Below are 19606 nucleotides of genomic sequence, written 5' to 3'. Positions count from 1 at the left end.
ACAAGCTATTGGACTATAAGCTTGATGAAGGCAAGGATTCTGTCTAATTTACCACTGATTGTATCCTGGCACATACTAGACACTAATTTGTTGAATGAATAAATTTGAATTTTGCCTACCTCATATAAGGGATCCAGGCCTTCAAAACCATCACTTAAAAGTATTTGTATCCAATGGGCCTGTCTCTTGCAGGCACTCCCAGTCACAGGCTGTTGCTTGATTCTCCAGCTGTGGCAGGTAATCAGGTGTAGGTTTGGGATGGGGAATCTGAAATCAATGAGATCCCAGGACATTTGTTGCTGTAATTCCTTCTACTTACACCAAACTATTGGCAAACAAACTCAAATAAACATTCCTCAGGACACTGTAGGAAGTTTGATACATAAGCAAGGAGCTTGGAACAGGTGGTGTAACTGGGAAAGTCAGGTCTGGAGAATGTTCATATCATTCTGTGGACATTATAAGGCTGCAGTCACAAAACAATTGTGAAACCAATGTCCCAAGTGAGGCTGTTTAATTCTGACAATCTTTGGAAATCTGTCACTACCAACACCTCAAATATACAGTCTGAAGAGGAAAATTGAAAGAGCAAGAGTCAGACCGAGGTGGGTTCAAATGATACTAATGAATGACTTAGGCATGTTAACTTTTTCAAGGCTATGTTTCCTTGCCTGCCAAATTGGGATAATAATATTTCAGAAACAGCACCTCCCTTAGACTATAGGTACCTGCAGGGAGGGATCATTTGTTTTCATATATATTTATCCAGTGTTTAATAGTGCCAGACCTATAGTAGACACAGAATAGGTGAATTTCTTCCTAGAGGTAATCCAAGACCTAGTCCTGGCTCCATCACTAATCCACTCACAGAGTGACCTTAGAAAATTTCCTCCCCTTCCCTGGACCTCAGCCTTCCTTTTTGTACAAAGAGGAGCCTGGACAAGATTTTTTCTAAGCTCCATTCCAGATCTAATATTTAATGAGTCTGTGACCATTCAGTACAATCTACCGCATTGCTGCTCCTAGAAGTTACAGACTGAGGAGACGGTATAGTAAGTCACCAATCACTTTGTATTTACAGATACACATGCATTTAAAACAGATTCGATAAATAGCTACAATACTGTATTGCACTTTTGGCCTACTTTTGCCTTTTTAGAGGTCAAGAGGGTTTTTTTAATCTTGTTTTATTTGGAATGTTAAGCAAGATGAAAACTGGGACAAGTTGCCATAACACATATTAGGCAGCCTGAACCTAACTGCACTATTACCATGATCGAAGGACATTCACTGCTATCAGCTGGAAGCTGCTGCCTTCCACTCGGCAGAAACGAGGTCACAGAGCAAGGCTGGGGAACTGCCATCTAACAAGCAGATCTGTTTGTTGCCCAGTAGAAGAGTTTGTCACTATTACATTTAACTGTTGATTCCATCTGTCGTGAAGATGCTTGTTCCCTTGAACTGGCACCTGAGTTATTAGGAATTTGACAGTTTTTAAGTAAAAAATTCAATTTTTGCCTGGATACTCAGTAGGAGAGAAAGGATTATTGGATATATGTACTAACATACCCAGGGGTCATGAGGAGCTTGGTCTGAAATCCTAGTACTTGGGTAGATGGGTGTTACTGACCAGAAAAATAGTAATTATTCCTGACCTGTAGAGGACTTTACAGTGTAAAAAGCACATTCAGAACACTGCCCTGGGAAGGGACCACATTCTCCCATTGTCAGAGAACTTTATAAAGTTACGCCCCATTGCTGATGCAGGAAGGCTGCTCGCAGCATTGCTTGAGAGCTAGATAAGAATTGTCTGACAGAGGCAGATACAGGGAAAGCCAGCACTTAGGCCTCAGAAACATGGGCATTTTTTTTGCTCAGGCCCATGGGACCTGGTTGCCTCAGAGCCTCCTTCCCAGAAGCGTTAGACAGCTATCACCTCAGATTAGCCTGAGTAGCTGAAAAATTTATTAACAGATTGGAGACGTAAGTCCTTTCTCCAGTAGACTTGGAATCTGATGGCCTTGGGATTGAATTCTACTGTGGCTCTAACACTTTCTAGTTGTGTGATCTTGGCCAAGTCTCTTAACTTCTTTGGATCACTGTACTATAAGAAATGTAGTACAGAATGTGGTGAAAAGCACAGACCTTGGAGCCTACTTTCTGACTTTGAACCCCAGCTCTACCATTTATTCATTATGTGACCTTAGGCAAGCCAGAGAACCTCTTTGTTCCTTAATTTCCTTGTCTTTAAATGAGACTGATTATAGTGCCTCCCTCACAAAGATGTTGGAAAGATAAATGAGTTAACACATGTTAAGTGCTTGGAACAATGCCTAGTATTGAGTAAGCATGACAACAGTATTAGCTACAGTGATATTGGGGTGATAGTCCTCATCTCTTGGGTTTATTTTGCAGATCAACAGAAATGTTGAAGGTGAAAAAAAGAGTCTCAGAGTTATTCATGCCAGACGGGACCCGAAAGATTACCCACGTAACCTCCCTCATTTTATAAGTGGGAAATCAAGACTCAGTGATGGGGAATAACTGGTCCAGAGTCACACTTGATTTAAGGGCAGAGTCTGAGTCTCCTGATTCCAAGTCCAAAGTGCCATCCTCTGCACTGTGTCAAAGAAGGCAACATCTCCACAGAGCTGAACCTGAAGGGTCCTTTCATGTAGTCATTGGACCTGTCGCTAGTTAATGCACTTTCCTAGGAAAATAAGCTGCATTTAAAATGGAGAGAAAACTTGGGAGAGACTCTCCCTCCTCCCCCACTGACTTCTGAAGTGTCAAGCTGGGGATTCAGGCCAGGGCTGGGAGGAAAGATTTTCAGGAATTGTTGCTAGCTCCACATCATTATTTCAGTTAAAAACCAAACATGTGCCTGTGTCCAAACAAGCTAGAACCATGAACTGATGCATTCAGTTTGTTTCTGGTGTCAGAGGCGTGTTTTTTCTTTTCTGTTTTCTTTGGGTGTTTAATTAAGTGGCTTCCACCAGAAGTAGTTTCACATCTGCTCTTCAGTAGAAACTAAGCTTTCACCCTCAGGAGAATGAGGTTAGGATTGGGACCTCTGAGTTCACTTTTCCCAATTTTTTCAGGGTCATACCCCCTTAGATTTATTCTGCTTTGAAGCACATTTCCCAGTTGGACTACTCAAGAGTGATTGAAACATGGGTTGGAGGAAAGGGCAGGATGGGGAGAAGACCCTAAGACGAAGGGCAGATGGGATTAGAACTATTTGATTTAGAGAAAGGGCAGATTCCAGGGGTCATGATTTCTGTTCTCAAATCATCTAAGGGTGTCACGGGGCAGAGGGAGCAGAGACTGTGAAGTCTCTGACAGCAGAGCTGGTACAAATGGAGTGGGAAGAGGAAGAAGAATTTCCAGGAGGCAGATTTCAGCCTAAAGCAAGGAAAACTTTCTGCTTATGAGAGATACCCAAAGATGGTGTGGAAACTGAGCTCCCATCCCTGCCTAGAAGGTATGCTTTAGAAGAGATTTGGCTGTGAGGCTTGACAGCCAATTGTCAGAGACATGAAGATTGGAATTGACTAGTGAGACTTGGTAAAATTTGGGATTCCACCAACTATAAATTTTTTAGATTCTGGGAGTCTAAGAACCAATGACCAATGTCATAGAGTTCCACAGTTAAGAACCTGCTGGAAAGCAGCAAAATCAGAAATTCGTGACCTTGTGTCTCTTTTTCTCTCTTTGTCTTTCCTGAGCTCATGCACTTGTTCTTTCATATAGCAGGAACCTTTGACATTTTGCAGGGGATAATCTTTTTCTTTTAAGTGTGTTTCTGACTCAGCCTTTGCTCCTTCAGCATCATTTAGAGAGGCTGAGCTCTCTGGAGATTAGCTCTGGCCTGTCACCACAGCAACTGCCCAGGCCCTGTGGGCATCCGTGGTAACAGGCGAGGGCTTTGAGAAACAAGGCTTGTCTAGTGGTGAGAGGAAGCCCCACAGGGTGCCTGATATGAAACAAGCAGGTTGTGTATGGAGAGGTCTTTTTCAAAAGGATTAGTTATGCAGGTGTGTCTCACTTTACACAGTTGGCCAGGCCCTGAAAAGTGTGCGTGGGTGTGTCAAATTTTGGTCAAGGGAGGAAATCTTATTTTAAAGGCAGAAAAGAGACTTGTTTTTCCAAGTCCCTGTAGTGAATCCCCTTCATAAAGTGGATTCTCCTTTTGTAAAACGAACCTCTGCCCACATTGTGACCTAGTTAGTCTAGTGCTGAGTGTCTGTGAGTGGGGCCATCCATAGAGAACCCCAGGGGCATGCTTCCACCTTCACTGCAGGGAAGGAACAGCAGCAAATCAGCTGAGGGGAGACAGAGTATAAGGGGGAAGCAGAGTGGGTGTGGTGCCACAATGAAGGGAGATCAGGACAGTGGGCCTTGCCTAGCATGAGCAGCTCTGCTGCAGCAGTGGCGGGGTGTCCGAGAGACGGGTGTTCTTGGAGGTGCCCAGCAAGGAGGGGTCTGTGTCCAGCGTATCAGACATCTTGTCGCAAATGGCATCCACCAGACGCTCGAAGGCCTGCCTCACGCTGATGTTTTCCTTGGCGCTGGCTTCAAAGAAGTCAAACCCTGAGGATAGAAGAGGGATAGCAGTAAGGATCTTTCCCTTCCTTTTCATGCCCTTTGGCCAGAACACTCTGCATTAATACAGCCAGTGCTCAGGAGTAAAGCAAGGAGGCCTAATTCCACGGGCAGAGGATTCTGCCTCAAGGAGAGGGTACCGGGCAGGTATTACCTGCACTGGTTTTAGAGTCAGACGGATCCTGGCTCTATCACTGACCAGCTGTGTAACCCTGGGCAAGTCACCTATTTTCTTTATGACTCAATTCTCTGGTTTATAAATTGGGATAATTTTATCTATCTCATGGAATTATTTCAAGGATTAAACAAGATGATGCATGTAAAGTGTATAGTCCTGTGCCTGATAACAGGGCAGGTGTGTATGTGTGATAATTAGGTGTTTTCTGAGAGTGACTACTTGACTATGTGTACACAGTACTTCAGCTTCCAAAGCATTGCTCGGCACCCATTATCTCATTTGATCCTCATGTCACCCCTGGGGGAAGGAGGGTCCAGGCAGACCCTCTCCATTTCACTAATGCCCACGCTGTGGCTCAGAGAAGTAAGCTGACCTGCCCAAGGTCACCAGTATAAGAAGCCCAAGCTTTGTCCTTTTTGACCAGGGCTTTCATTCCACTTTCCCCTGCCTCCTACTCACCCCAGCCTGGCCAGTCTAATCTGGGTTCTGGGAGACACTCCAAGATCCACACAGACACACTGGCTTATCTCCCCTCAGAGGGGTTCCTCCTCCCTGAATTTCCAGGAATCACCCTGGATCTCTCGCTCCTCACACGGACCCAACAAATTGCCCAGGAAAAACTGCACCTGAAGGGTGAGACATTCTTGTCTGTTTTGCACCTTGAGATCCTTAAAGGTACTTTCTGTGACAATGAACAGAACTTGGTTTCCCAGGAGACACGAGCAAGGCCCTCCTGATTCAGACAAAGCGGCTGCTTTCCAACTGAGGGTCTTGGCCAGGTTGGTGGCAGCCCTTAGAAGCATAAGCCTCCATTCTCCATCACGCCCCTGCACCGGGCTACTCCTTCCTCTTTTGTCTGTCCACCTTCCTCTTTCCCTTCCTTCTGAGTCCATCTTTATTTCTCCTCAACAGCTTCCCTCTTCTCTTTTTTCCATGTTAGCTCCTTCTTTTCCCCTTATGTTTCTCATACTCCTTGGGATCCTTAATATTTATTGAGTGCCTACTATATGCCAGATGCTATGCTAGGAGCTTTACAAATATTGTCTTCCTTAATCCTCACAACAGCCTGTGGGGTAAATATAATCATCTCCAATTTACAAAAGAAAAATGAAGGCTCTAAGAGATTACCTAACTCACACAAGGTCACGTGACTGTGTTAGTGGAAATTGGTTTTAGATCTGGGTCTGGCTAGCTCCTACATCCATACACAGCCCTGCCTCCCGTTTCTTCACTTTTCTCCCTTTCACTTTCCTTTTTTTTTTTCTCCCTGATCATATATTTTTCTTCCTTTACAAGTCTCTTTGGCCTCCTTTGCTTTTATCTGACTACCACAGTGTCTGAATCTGGGCAAGTCACTTCATCTTTCTGAATCACTTAACCTCTCTGAGTCTCAGCCTCCTCGTTTGTCAAATAGGAATAACAACAGCATCTTCCTGCCGAGAGCAGTCCTGGAGGATTGAGCGAGACGATGGATAAATTGCTGTACGAAGTTGCCTGTTACGATGATAGTTTCTTTCTGCTCGTCTTTCATCTGCTCCTCTCACTTCCTCTTCATCCCTTTCTCCCTCTTTTGTCATCCTCTCACACAGAGGAGGGGGGTCTCTTTCCTCCTCCCTCCTTCTCCCTATTATCCCATTGTCCACAGAGAGGGCTGAAGCCCCCAGGTACAAACAGGGCTCCTTTTCCCCGGGCCACGCCAGCTTGAAGGCACGCACAATTCCTGCCAGCCCGCCTCTGATTGACAGCCTCTCCTGTAGCCCATTTCCCGACCTGAGAAAGCAAGGTGCAGAAGTGCCTGCTAATTGAAGACATGTGATGAAGAAGGAAGCAGCTGCTGGTTCCTTATCCTCAGGCTGTAGAAACGCAGTTGGCTTGAGAGACCCTCCAGCATGTAGCTTTTCCTTAATGAATATCATAAACATTGACTTTCTGGCCTTTGACTGGTTTGTTACAAGTGACAGTGTTTGGGAAAGTGGGTGGAGTATGTTGCTTGCCTAGAAAAGGGGCGAACAGGTAAAGAAGTAAATAGGCTTAAACCATCAGTTTGGATGAAGATGGGGACACAGGTCAAGACCAGGATCACCAATCCCTTCTGAGGAATTGGCACTGAGGGGAGGACGTGTCCCATTGTGCAGGTGGGCAGTGGGAAGAAGCCCAGGAGTCAGACAGCCTGGATTTGAATATAGTCTCTGTCAGCTACCAGCTGTGTGACCTCAGGCAAATTGCCTAATTTCTCCCAGCCTCTGTATCCTCATCTGTAGAATGGGTGAATATCACCTACCTCATAGGGTGGTAATAAGAATCAAATGCACAAAAGTATGCGAAGTGGTTGGCATGTGTAATACATGACAATTCCCTTTCCCTTATGTTCCCAGCCCATCTGAGTCCCAGCTTCCTTGCCCCTCCATCAGTCCCCAGGGCCTTTGGGGAAAGCCTCTTTTTCTTCATCATTCAGGGTCAATCAATAAACCAGGTCTTTATTGAACAATAACTTTGTGCCAGGTCTTGCATTGAGTGCCAGGGACAAGGGGAGACCAACTCTAATTCTGGAGAAAAGACACACTTATCAGAGTGTCAGTCCCTCACACGTTCATAGTCCTTAACGATTCCCAAATACAATTTTAAAACAACTTTTGCGGGGGGCAAGGCAAGGGTTATCACTTATAATTTACAGATAGGGAAACTGAGGCTCAGGGATGGGGCATAAGCCAGGGCTCTATCCCTTATGCCCCCTTGTCTCACTCTCAGTTGGGACAGTGACAGAATACACTATAACCCAGGTAGAGCAAACCAGAGGCTGTGCAGGAATGTGGCAGAGGGAGAGAGTGGCAGGGGAGGAGAGGGGGAATAGGCTTCCAAAAGTTAGTGGCGATGGGTGTCTTTTTTTTTTTTAATATAAATTTATTTATTTATTTATTTATTTTTGGCTGTGTTGGGTCTTCGTTTCTGTGCTAGGGCTTTCTCTAGTTGCGGCGAGTGGGGGCCACTCTTCATCACGGTGCGCGGGTCTCTCACTGTCGCGGCCTTCTCTTGTTGTGGAGCACAGGCTCCAGACACGCAGGCTCAGTAGCTGTGGCGCACGGGCTTAGTTGCTCCGCGGCATGTGGGATCTTCCCAGACCAGGGCTTGAACCCGTGTCCCCTGCATTGGCAGGCAGATTCTCAACCACTGCACCACCAGGGAAGCCTGCAATGGGTGTCTTTAAGGCAAGAACAGAGCAAAACTCTTCACCTGACTAACTTATTCTTTAGGACTCATCTTAGGCATGGCTTTGCCTCCTCCTCTATGCTTCCCTCTGCCACAGCACGTGTTACCGTGCATGGTGGAAGTCCATCTGACAAGGAGCTCCCCAAGCAGGGACCACGTCATTCATCTGAGCTCCAGTACCAGCCAGAAGAGTAGGGGCTTGGTGAATGTTAACTGAATGAACGGACAGATGGATGCAGGAGACGGGAATGAGCGTGGAGGATGTGGTTGAGGGGCTGTGGACAGTGGGGTTCATGAGAACTCATCTCAATAAGCAAGGGCCTCCCTGGTGGCACAGTGGTTGAGAGTCCGCCTGCTGATGCAGGGGACACGGGTTCGTGCCCTGGTCTGGGAAGATCCCACATGCTGTGGAGCGGCTGGGCCCGTGACCCACGGCCACTGAGCCTGCGTGTCCAGAGCCTGTGCTCCACAACGGGAGAGGCCACAACAGTGAGAGGCTCGCGTACCACAAAATAAGTAAATAAATAAATAAAATAAGCACAGCAAACCCTGGGCTGGGCACTGGGGACACTGAAGTGAATCAGATGAGGTTCCTAACCTTGAGAAGCGGAGATAGACACACTGACAGTGTGATAAATGCTGGAAGGGTGGGGAGCGAGGGAATTGTCATGGCACAGAGGAGGCACTTATCTGAGCCTGGTGCCCAGGGAAGTCTTCTTGGAGAAGCTGTTTCCTAAGCAGATATCAGCTAGATAAAGACATGTGTGAGCACATGCATGTATAGGACACCGGGCAGGAGAAACCGCATAAACACATATAATGGGACAAAAAACAGTCTTGGTATATCCCAGAATGACCATAGCAGTTTGTTATCACTAGAGCAGCAAGCTCAACGTGGTGATGGAAGAGGGAGTAAGTAACCAAACACGGAGAGCGTATATGTCAGGCCAAGGAGATGTCATCACTGCCGTTTCAAAGATACCCAAGGTATGAGAACTCTGATTCAAGTAACTGGCGTGTGACCCTGGCCAGCTCGTGGGTCTCTTTTGCTAGCAGAACAATCCCCAATGCACCTCCACCCAATGACTGTCAGACTCCTGGAAGGCTCTTCATTAGTAGGCCCAGACGGTAACCTTTCCTCAGGTTCATTAGTGGGGAGTCTCAGGAGCTGAGAATCTAGAGAGCTCAGGAAGATGACAACCACTTAATCAGACTATGCCCCAGTCCTTTCCTCCCTCTAATTGGCTTCAGAACAATGGAATTTCTGCTGCCTTTAATTGGGCCCAATTCTTAATTGAATCTGAGATGATTCCCACCCCCAAAATGCTCCTGTTTACCTATCCTGTCCAAAGGCAGCTGTCACAGCCCCACAGATTCCACTGATTCTGTCCACACTGCCTGCTTCTGAATTTGACTTTACAACTCTTTTCAGAAACTCACAACTAGCTAAACTTGCTTCTCCTCTCCCTGAAACTGCCCCAGAACATTTCTCCTCTACTTTTATGTTCAAATCCCTTCTCCAGCCTGCTCTGATACCTCATCATCTCCATCTTGTATCAGTCTTCAACTCAAGCCCCTCTGGTCACTGATGATTTTGGCAAGGGATTCACTGTCTTCCTTTCCACCCAGGCTTGTACTCATTCTCAGGAACTTTGGGTTTCAGGTGGACAATCCATCCAACACCCTGGCTCTTAATTTCTTAACCATCTCATTTCCAGCAACATTCTCTTCCGTTTTGCTTCTGCTATGCCCCTGTCCTTATAACTTCAGCTATTTTGACTTAGATTTGTGTCACTGGAACTCAAAGAGGTTTAAGTCATCCTATATCCAGCCTCATTAGGTTAACACCCAAGATTCTGCATGGCTCAGCCACTGTCCACTTCCCCAGCCTCATCTTCCTGGCTCACACCATGCTCCAGAAACATCGATACTTTCTTATTTGGTTTCTTTACTCATGCTACTTACTACTCTTTAGTTCCTACTCCTAATCCTCTTCATTACTCACCTGTGGAATCCCTGATTCCACAGAGCCTTCCCTTTCTCTCCCCACCCCATCTCCACCACTCAGAACATACAATGTACCTCTCCCCTAGACTCCCATGGCACCTGACATGATTGTTTCAGTCAGAGTCCATCAGGAAAATGGGAGCTATTCTTAAAATTTAAACTAGAGGGAACTGGTTATATGGGTGGTAGAAGAACTAAGAGGCCAAACAGAATACTGAAGAAACCCAGAGATTATTAACAGAAAAGAAAACTATTAATGGGGCCAAAGGAAGTGAAAACTGTGGGAGCAGGAGTCAGAGAAGAGGAGCAGCCTCTACTGGGGGAGCCTGCCAAGGGGTGGGGGAGACACACATGCAGGTTTTTCTCTTTTCCCCAACTCCCATCACTTGCCAGTGTCTCTCCTTGGCTAAACCCAGCCAGAAGCCACTGTCACAGGAGGCTGGGAAACACAGCCTGCAAAGGTCAACTTCCCAGGGGACGGTTTCAAGAAAGAGACAGAGCTGGAGAAGGGTGAAGAATGATAGTAAACAGGACGTTGAGATTATCTCTTTACTATTTTGCTTCCCTGGTCAATGAGCAACTTGAGAGCAGGGAACTTATTCACCTCTATGGCACCAGGGTCCATCATGTGTTCAGGGATTGTGGCAGATTGTTCACCGCCCTCTCTGTAGAAGATTTTATATTCCCACCCACTGCCAAGTGGCTTGCAGTGCCTCCTTGTGGGAGGAACATATCTCCCTTGTCAATCAACACCAGATTTCATCATGTAACTTGCTTTGGCCAGTGGATGTGGGCATACCAAGTCCCAACAGAAGCTTTGAGAGTCTTTGTGTGGCTTAGGCATCTCAGATTGGATCTCAGAGTTGCATGACATGGACAGAGTTGCAGCTGACTTGCAGCTGTCATGAAACGTGAGTGAGAAATAAACCTTTATTTTCCAAGCTCCTGACTTGGGTTATGTGTTACCACAACATAATCTAAAGAATTCTCGGGCCTCCCTGGTGGCGCAGTGGTTGGGAGTCTGCCTGCCGATGAGGCGAACGTGGGTTCGTGTCCCGGTCCGGGGGGATCCCGCATGCTGTGGAGCGGCTGGGCCCGTGGGCCATGGCCGCTGGGCCTGCGCGTCCGGAGCCTGTGCTCCGCGGCGGGAGAGCCGCGGCTGTGAGAGGCCCATGTACCGCAAAAAAAAAAAAAAGAATTCCCACCAACACTGGGACTGAGGGTGAAATTCCAAGAGAAGCTACTGCAAGCTTTTGGGAAAACACCACTGGGTGATGATACAATGGAAGCGTTAGGATTTTGAGTCTAAAGGCTGAGTTAGAGTACTGGACCTGCCACCTATGACCTGTGTGGCTTAGAAAAGTTACATAATCTTCAAGTGAAAAAAGAAAGACACGGAAGTGTGGCACAGCTCATTGCATGCAAGAAAACATAAGTGGTCTGAACTCAGCTTCTTCAGTGTAATGGAGCTGAAGACAATGCCGCCTCCCAGACTAGGAGTGAGGGTGAGGGTCACAAGAGAATTGTTGTGAAAACACATTGTGAATCATAAGTCACTACACCAAGGTTAGTTATTCTCAATGTCAGCTAGGTATTTGTTTCTCTGTACCAGGCTGAGTGATGCAAGGTTTCAATTCACCCCAATCCAAAAAACATTTACCAAGCACCTAAAATAAGCAAGGCCATGTACAAGGGTCTGTGGGGACTGAGGGATGAGTGGGGAATTGTGTGAATTGAAATCATGGAGTCAGAGGGATAGAGCTGAACAGACCTTCCCACTCAACTAATCCAAATTCCGTTTTTCAAAAGGGCAAAATTGAGACCCAGAAACAGGAAATAAGATGCTCAAGGTCACACAGTAAACTAGTGGCAGAAGCAGGATAAAACCCTCAGTCTCCAAACTCCTAGGCTGATACTTTTCCCTCCACACTTCACTGAAGTGAGTGTTTATGTGTATGTTTCAAAACCACATTTTGAACAGGTTTCTCCTGCCCTTGTAGGCAGAAACGCATTTCACTTTTACTAGCATCCCTGGGCTCTAGTCTAGACCGATTCCCAGTCAGATCGAGGAAGAGACAAGGAGTCCCTTTTTGAGCAGCACAAAGAGGTAGAGGCCCTAACATGTCATGCTTCCTGGAATAGGAGTCCCTGAAACTTCTCTGCCCTCCCAAAGATCCACTTGCCTCAGCATCTCTACAGCCTCATCCATGTCCCAGGAACTTTGAGGATATAGAAGACCTGCTGCTACTCAAAGCTTTAATAAATGTTAGTTGCTGACCATATCAGTAGTTCTAGCTGAGAGAGCTGAGAAACACTAAAAGAAAGGGAGTCCTGAAGAGGAATCCCATAAAGCAGAGAATGGCCCTACTGCACTGGCAAGCAGATCACTGAGACTTACTTAATAGTTGGTGTAGCAGAGGGTGAGGATGAGGAAGGCTGAGCATCCTCTCTCACTGCTCACAGATATGACACATCCTTGAGAAATTCTTGACATGATCTGCAAGATCCTGCATGATCTGGCCCCTGCCCACCTCTCCACCCTCATCTCCCACTACTCTCCCCTTGACTAGTTAATCCCTGCAACATGGTCTTTCAATCTCATGAGCGTTTTCAGCTCTAAACTACGTTAGAGCTGGTCTTGTTGTAGAACACTCCCCTCCCCGACCCACCCTCAATCTTTGCCTAATTTTTTTCTGATCCTTTAGTTCTCAGCTTAAGCGTTACTTTCTCAGAAGATCTTGACTCTCCAGTCTAAAATTAGGTTTCTCTCTTTTTTACTTTCTTAATAGCACTTGCAGTGGACTTATGTTACTCTTATCTGTCCACCATTCCTTCCTTTATGGAACTTCTACTTTAAACAACTGTGGTGGGACTATAAGTTACAATACTTGCCTCCCCCAGCCACTGGGACAGGCATGTGACTCACAGGTAGCCAATCACAGTCTTCCCTGAGATTGACATAAGGTAGCTGGGAGAAAGAATCCTCTTTTTGCAGAAGTTGGAAGATATGAATCTGGAGCTGCCATCATCCATCCTACTCCCCATTCAGAGTCTGACTATAGAAAGAGGCTGAAGGCGTACACAAAGCTAAGAAATAGTGCAATTAAGTTGCACTCATAAGCTAATAAATTCTTTTTTTTTTTTTTTTTTTGCTGTATGTGGGCCTCTCACTGTTATGGCCTCTCCCGTTGCGGAGCACAGGCTCCGTATGCACAGGCTCAGCGGCCGTGGCTCACGGGCCTAGCCGCTCCGTGGCATGTGGGATCCTCCCGGACCGGGGCACAAACCCGTGTCCCCTGCATCGGCAGGCGGACTCTCAACCACTGCGCCACCAGGGAAGCCCTAAATTCTATTTTTTTAATTAAAGCTTGTTTGATTTGGGATTTTATCACTTGCCATAATGAGAGTCCTAAGTCAAATAGAACTTAGCAGAATTTTTAACAGCTTTATTGACATATAATTCACATACCATACAATTCACCCATTTACACAATTTTTAACTATATATTTATTTGTATAATTATTTGTTTAGTGTCTCTTTCCCCCATTAGTTCTGTGACAGTAAGAATCACAGCTAAGTGCCAAGATAAAACCTGGCTCAGAGTATGTGCTCAGTAAATATTTTTCAATAAACAAATGTACGAGTGAATGGGTATCTATCCTGTGCTGGGTGGCTGTGATAATGAAAAAAAATTTTAGACGTAACCCCTGCTACTTCTGAGGTCTACCAAGAGAGACAGACATGTAAATAGGCAAGTTCTGGTAAGCAGTAGAGGAAAGCTCAGGAAGTTGTGTAGGACTGAGATGGGTTACCTTGACCTACCCAAATCTAACCAATTCATTAAGGCCCTCTTTAAGCACCTTCCTAAACCCTGTAGTAAGAATTAATCTCACTTCCATCTGTTTTCCTACATAAATTAGATAGATCTTTATTGGCTCTACCACTTCCTAATTGTGTAATCTTGAGCAAGAACCTAATTTTTCAGAGTATTGAACATGACCTACCTTGAAGACTTATAGTGAGAATTAAATGAGATAATTAACGTGAAGCATTTCATATAATGCCTGGCTCAATATATATCAGCCATTATTACGATATTTGCTGTACAGTGAGGTTAAGTGGTTAGAAACACAGGCTCTGGAGCCAGACTACTGCTTGAATTCGAATTCTGACTCAACTTGTTACTAGCTGTGTGACCTTAAGCAAGTTACTCAACTTCTCTGTGCCTCAGTTTTCTCATCTGTTAAAAGAACAACTTGGATATAAGAAAAGTACCTATCTCAGAGGGTTCTAGGGGGGATTAAGTTAAATGAGTAATACTTTAAACACTTAGAATAGGTCCCAGCACATGGTAAACACCTAATAAATATTTAACTAACACACCTTTTTTTTTTTTTTTTTTTTTTTTTTTTTTTTTTGCGGTACACAGGCCTCTCACTGCTGTGGCCTCTCCTGTTGTGGAGCACAGGCTCTGGACGCGCAGGCTCAGCGGCCATGGCTCATGGGCCTAGCCGCTCCGCGGCATGTGGGATCTTCCCGGAACGGGGCACGAACCCGCGTCCCCTGCATCGGCAGGCGGACTCTCAACCACTGTGCCACCAGGGAAGCCCGAACACACCTTTTTAAAATGCTAGTCATAAGCGTCTGGCATGCTGGCTATATTTTTTCCGAATATAAAATTAACTCACCTTTTAAAAACTTAGTCTTGTTTAACATTAAGGGCTTGACATGCTGATTATATATATTTTTTCTAGTACACACCAAAATATGTACATAAAATCATCTTGCACACTTCCAGTGACATGAGTCTCCTGCTTGGAGAAGCACTACTCTAGACTCACACAATCCAATGATTTATGGTTCCCTAAACACAGAGTGCTGTTCCTTGCCTTTGCCAGTGTTATTCCCCCACCTGGAATGTCCTTGCCTTTCTTTCTCACTTGGCTGCCCCTACTTGTCTTCAAGAGTCAGCGTGGGCGTCATGTTCTCTGACCCCAACTGAATAGGTGCCTCCTTTGTGCTCCCACAACCCCGGCACATCCCTCTATCACAACACTGATCACCAGGTGGATCACTATTTCTGCCTCAGACCAGGGAACATAGCCTATTTCACAGCACAGTACTTGGCATGGAGTAGGAGCTCAGGAAGTCGTAATTAGAATGAAGTAAAATGAAGTAGCCAAATACTTGACTCCATACAATTTTAATCAAAACATAGTCTTGCAGTGTTTACTCACTGCCAGGCCATTTGCCAGGCACAGTGGGTATAAAGATAAACAAGACTCATTTCCTGTCCTCATGGAGCTTTCTGGAGACAAATATGGAAACAAGTGCACCCAAGTGTGATGGGTACTGTGCCTGTTGCATGTACGGGGTACACTAAGAGGGGGCACAAAAGAAAAGAGCTGGGGGAATACGGAAGAGGCTTCAGAGCAGTGAAGATGTTTTGAAAGCTGAGTGGGCTTTCAACAGCTGGATAAAAGTAGGGGATGGGGAGTAGAAAAGAGCCTTTCAAACAGATGGTACATCGTTGATCCAGGGACAGTGCTGGGAGTCTCGGGGACAGCAGGCTGAAGACATAAAGAGATAGCCTGAGGTCACCCATGTGAGGGCTTCGTCACATGCTCGCTGTTCTGTGAACTATGGGGATGGGTAGCGGCAAATTCTGGACCCTGAGAACCTCTGTGATGGGGTAAGAACCCATCAAGAGCCAAATGGCCCAACCTCCATATTTATTAAGCACCTACAGTGTGTTCATTCCTATTCCAGGCCACACTGGAGAACAGAAGAGGGAAGAAAGAAGTATAGGACACTCTCCTATACAGCTACTCATAATACACATAACACAAATATATACAAGACACAACTCACACTTGTATATTATACAATTTTCCCACCTACCAGCCCAAATATCTTTGCCAGTACTTCAGAAACTGGCAGAGAATATAACTTTAAACTCCCTATTCCTCAATACTTACAGCACCTAGGTTGTAAGAAATACTTAGGGAGACTGGCTAAAAGCTAAGCAGTACACTCATTCTTCTAGAAGAAGACTTCTCTAAGGTGATCCTACATTGAACCCCAATACAGAAAAGAAAAGAAAAAAAGGAAGAAAAGAAAGGCTGCTCTTTTTTTTTTTTTTTTCCCTGTGGTACACGGGTCTCTCACTGTTGTGGCCTCTCCCGTTGCGGAGCACAGGCTCCGGACGCGCAGGCTCAGCGGCCATGGTTCACGGGCACGGCCGCTCCGCGGCATGTGGGATCTTCCCAGACCAGGGCATGAACCTGCATCCCCTGCATCGGCAGGCGGACTCTCAACCACTGCACCACCAGGGAAGCCCAGAAAGGCTGCTCTTTTAAGCAAGTGTAGGTAGGTGTTCTGCTGTGCAGTCACTGAGACACATCTGAGGCACTTGGGTCTCAGTGGAGCACAAGGATCAAGGTGCTTTAACCTTGGAAAAAGTCAGAGCATCACTGAGCTGCATGTTTAAACCACGTTGTCTCATCCCTCATAAAATTACTTTTGCCATGAATTGTAGTTTGGTGACAAAGCATCAGTTTACATTGAGAGAAATTGTAAGACACAGCCTACGATGTTCAGTGTTGTAGTTGCTGTAAGGCATGTTTGATATTAAGGACGTTGTCGCATTCAGCATATAGAGTCTGCTCTACAGTTGCCAGTGGAGAGCAGTGTTTCTCTGGAATAATGGGTTTGTTTTCATCTTAAGGACCATCTCTGAACCATGTAACTGATTATGTTTCCCCCTTTGCAATGGTTGCTGGGAAGCTCAAAGCAAATATTTTTGCCCAACTCTTGCACATGCCCCAAAACTTATAAAATATACACTTATCTCACCCCTGGCCTCCTCTTATGTTCTCCTACACTTGCTTTCCCTTTGCTTCAATTGTCTCACTTATTTTTTTATTGATGTATTGATACTATGATGATTTTTATAGGATACCTCAAATCCTTTGTGGAAGGAGCTGGTTAAAAAAAATTTCATAAATTTGCATTTTATTTATACATTCAAGTACCTCCCTGGTGGCACAGTGGTTAAGAATCCACCTGCCAATGCAGGGGACATGGGTTCGATCCCTGGTCTGGGAAGATTTCACATGCTGCTGAGCAACTAAGCCCGTGCGCCACAACTATTGAGCCTGCACTCTAGAGCCTGTGAGCCACAACTACTGAGTCCGCGCACCACAACTACTGAAGCCCATGCATCTAGAGTCCGTGCTCCACAGCAAGAGAATCCACCGCAAGAAGAAGCCTGAGCACCGCAACGAAGAGTAGCCCCCGCTCACCACAACTAGAGAAAGCCCGCGTGCAGCAACGAAGACCCAACGCAGCCAAAAATAAATAAATCTATAAAAAAAATTATGTATACATTCAATGTAACAAAATATACATGTGTCATAAATAATGAATACCTAGAATTCACTAGCACAAAGCCCATATGTACATCACACAAATATGAAACAATACACACAGAGCACATATGCACATAATTCACAATCACAGCACATCCTTAATGTCACAAATACAAATACACACTTGTCCTCTCCATTTGCCCCACTCCCATGCATACACACATGTCACGCACATACCAAGCTGCTCTGCGAGGTGCCGGCCCTTCTCAGTGGGAACAACCCTCTCTTCCTCCATGTCACACTTGTTCCCCACCAGGATGACCTGCGCATTGTCCCAGGAGTAGGTCTTGATTTGAGTAGCCCTAAAGAGAGACAGAGAGATGACAGTGTTAATGACATCCTCCTAGGTTAGAAAGGACCCTGCAAAGCTCACAGAAGCCCCTTCAGTGGGGTTCGCAACACATGAGATACTGTCAGCTAATTCATCCTAGGACAGTCAGACCTCTGCTCCTGCTGGCTGTCACAGATGCTGACCCTTAAGCCCTGGTTGCAAACTTCACTCAGCTATTTGGAGTCCACCTCTAATGCCCTCTCCTCACAGGCAGAGAGCTCTTTCTAAAACATCTATCAGATGATTTGTCCCTTCTTAAAAGCCTTCTCTGGTCCCTGGACTAGATAAGCGATGAAGTCTAGATCCCTCAGTTAGGCGTTCAAGACCATTTACATCCTGTCTCTCCAGCCTCATCACCCTTCCTCTCACTTCACAAACCTCACCCACTCCCCAAAGGCTCTTCCATGGCATGTGCTTTTGCCTTTACTGGAAATCCCTTCCCCACACTAAGTCATCCTCCAAGGCCCAGGGCTGATCCCACAGTTGCCTGGGGGAGGCTTCTCAAGCCTCCCCTGGCCCAGTAAGCCTCTCCCTCCTCCTCTGTGATTCATAAATCTTCACTGAGGCCTTAGATCATTATTATTTGTAGAAACCAAAATGTCAGCAATGGTTTCCTTCATGTAGGGTGATTAGGAAATTTTATTCATTTATTTATTTTTGGCTGTGTTGGGTCTTCGTTGCTGCGTGCGGGCTTTCTCTAGTTGTGGTGAGCGGGGGCTACTCTTCACTGATGTGCTAGGGCTTCTCATTGTGGTGGCTTCTCTTGTTGCGGAGCATGGGCTCTAGGCGCGCGGGCTTCAGTAGTTGTGGCACACAGGCTCAGTAGTTGTGGCTTGCAGGCTCTAGAGCGCAGGCTCAGTAGTTGTGGTACACGGGCTTAGTTGCTCCGAGGCATGTGGGGTCTTCCCAGACCAGGGATCAAACCCGTGTCCCCTGCATTGCCAGGCAGATTCTCAACCACTGTTCCACCAGGGAAGTCCCAAAACTTAAAAAAAATACTTTACTTTTCAAAATTTTGAAAGTGAGCATGTATTACTTTTATAATGAGAAACAAACTTTTAAACAGAGGAAATAAAATCAGACCTTTTTATTGAGGAGACATCTTTTTGTGTAGTTGGACTAACTCTGTCCCCAAATACCTCATCAGGTAGAAACAATTACCTCCCCTTTTGTTCCCCTACTCTTTTTTGTGGCGCCTGTCACATTTGGCTGAATTTATCTGTCTCTCCCTGAGGGCAGGCTTATTCATCTTTGGGGTAGCAGCCCCCAGCATAGAGCACAGAGAAAAGAAGTCATTGATTGTCTGATGAAGGAAGAAGCCAGCAAATGGTTGATCCTGAAGCAAATCTAAATAAAATCTGACCCTATCCTGACACTGACAATCTAACTCAACCCTAACTGCAACCTGGACTGATTACCAGCCCTGCTCTTAAAGCTGATCTCACCACCAATCTTCTCTTTAAGGGTGAAAAGCCACTCCCTCAAAGGATGGAATTTACTCAACCACCATTTGTGGCGAACCGACAGAGAGCCAGGTTCTGTGCTGGGTACTGGGGCTTAGGTGGCAGGTGGGTGCTAGGCTGGGACCAAGTTTCCCAGAGGCAAAACTAAAGGCCAGAGCTTGGGAAAGATAGACATCCAGTCTTCAGCTTCAAGACAGGTACCTGGAGCCAACTCCCCAAGTCTCCCATGCCACTCTTCTGTCATCTTCCTCCCTCCTCCCACCATCATCCAGGCTCAGCTCCCAGATTAGCAACTTAGGTTATTCTTGGAGGAATCTTCACCAGGTGTTAAAGTCACTGTGTGCCTGAGGCAGAATGAACAGGGACTGATGGAGAGAGGGAAGG

The 19606-nt window shown here is 45.9% G+C and overlaps 1 protein-coding gene across 1 annotated transcript in view; it reads right to left on the bottom strand.

Moving 5' to 3' along the window:
* Nucleotides 1-871: 871 nt before the first annotated feature.
* Nucleotides 872-19606, bottom strand: part of RAB3B (RAB3B, member RAS oncogene family) — a 61582-nt gene continuing 42847 nt past the window's right edge. Inside the window, exons 4-5 of the mRNA XM_081224886.1 lie at nt 17606-17730; nt 872-4593 (exon numbers count right to left, since the gene is read on the bottom strand). Coding sequence (XP_081081012.1) covers nt 4406-4593; nt 17606-17730 — 313 coding nt within the window. The 3' untranslated portion in view covers nt 872-4405. The remainder of the gene's footprint in view (nt 4594-17605; nt 17731-19606) is intronic.

The sequence above is a fragment of the Mesoplodon bidens genome, assembly GCF_964165515.1.
Source record: "Mesoplodon bidens genome assembly, chromosome: 2".
NCBI lineage: Eukaryota > Metazoa > Chordata > Mammalia > Artiodactyla > Ziphiidae > Mesoplodon > Mesoplodon bidens.
This window is presented reverse-complemented; position numbering and strand designations above follow the sequence as displayed.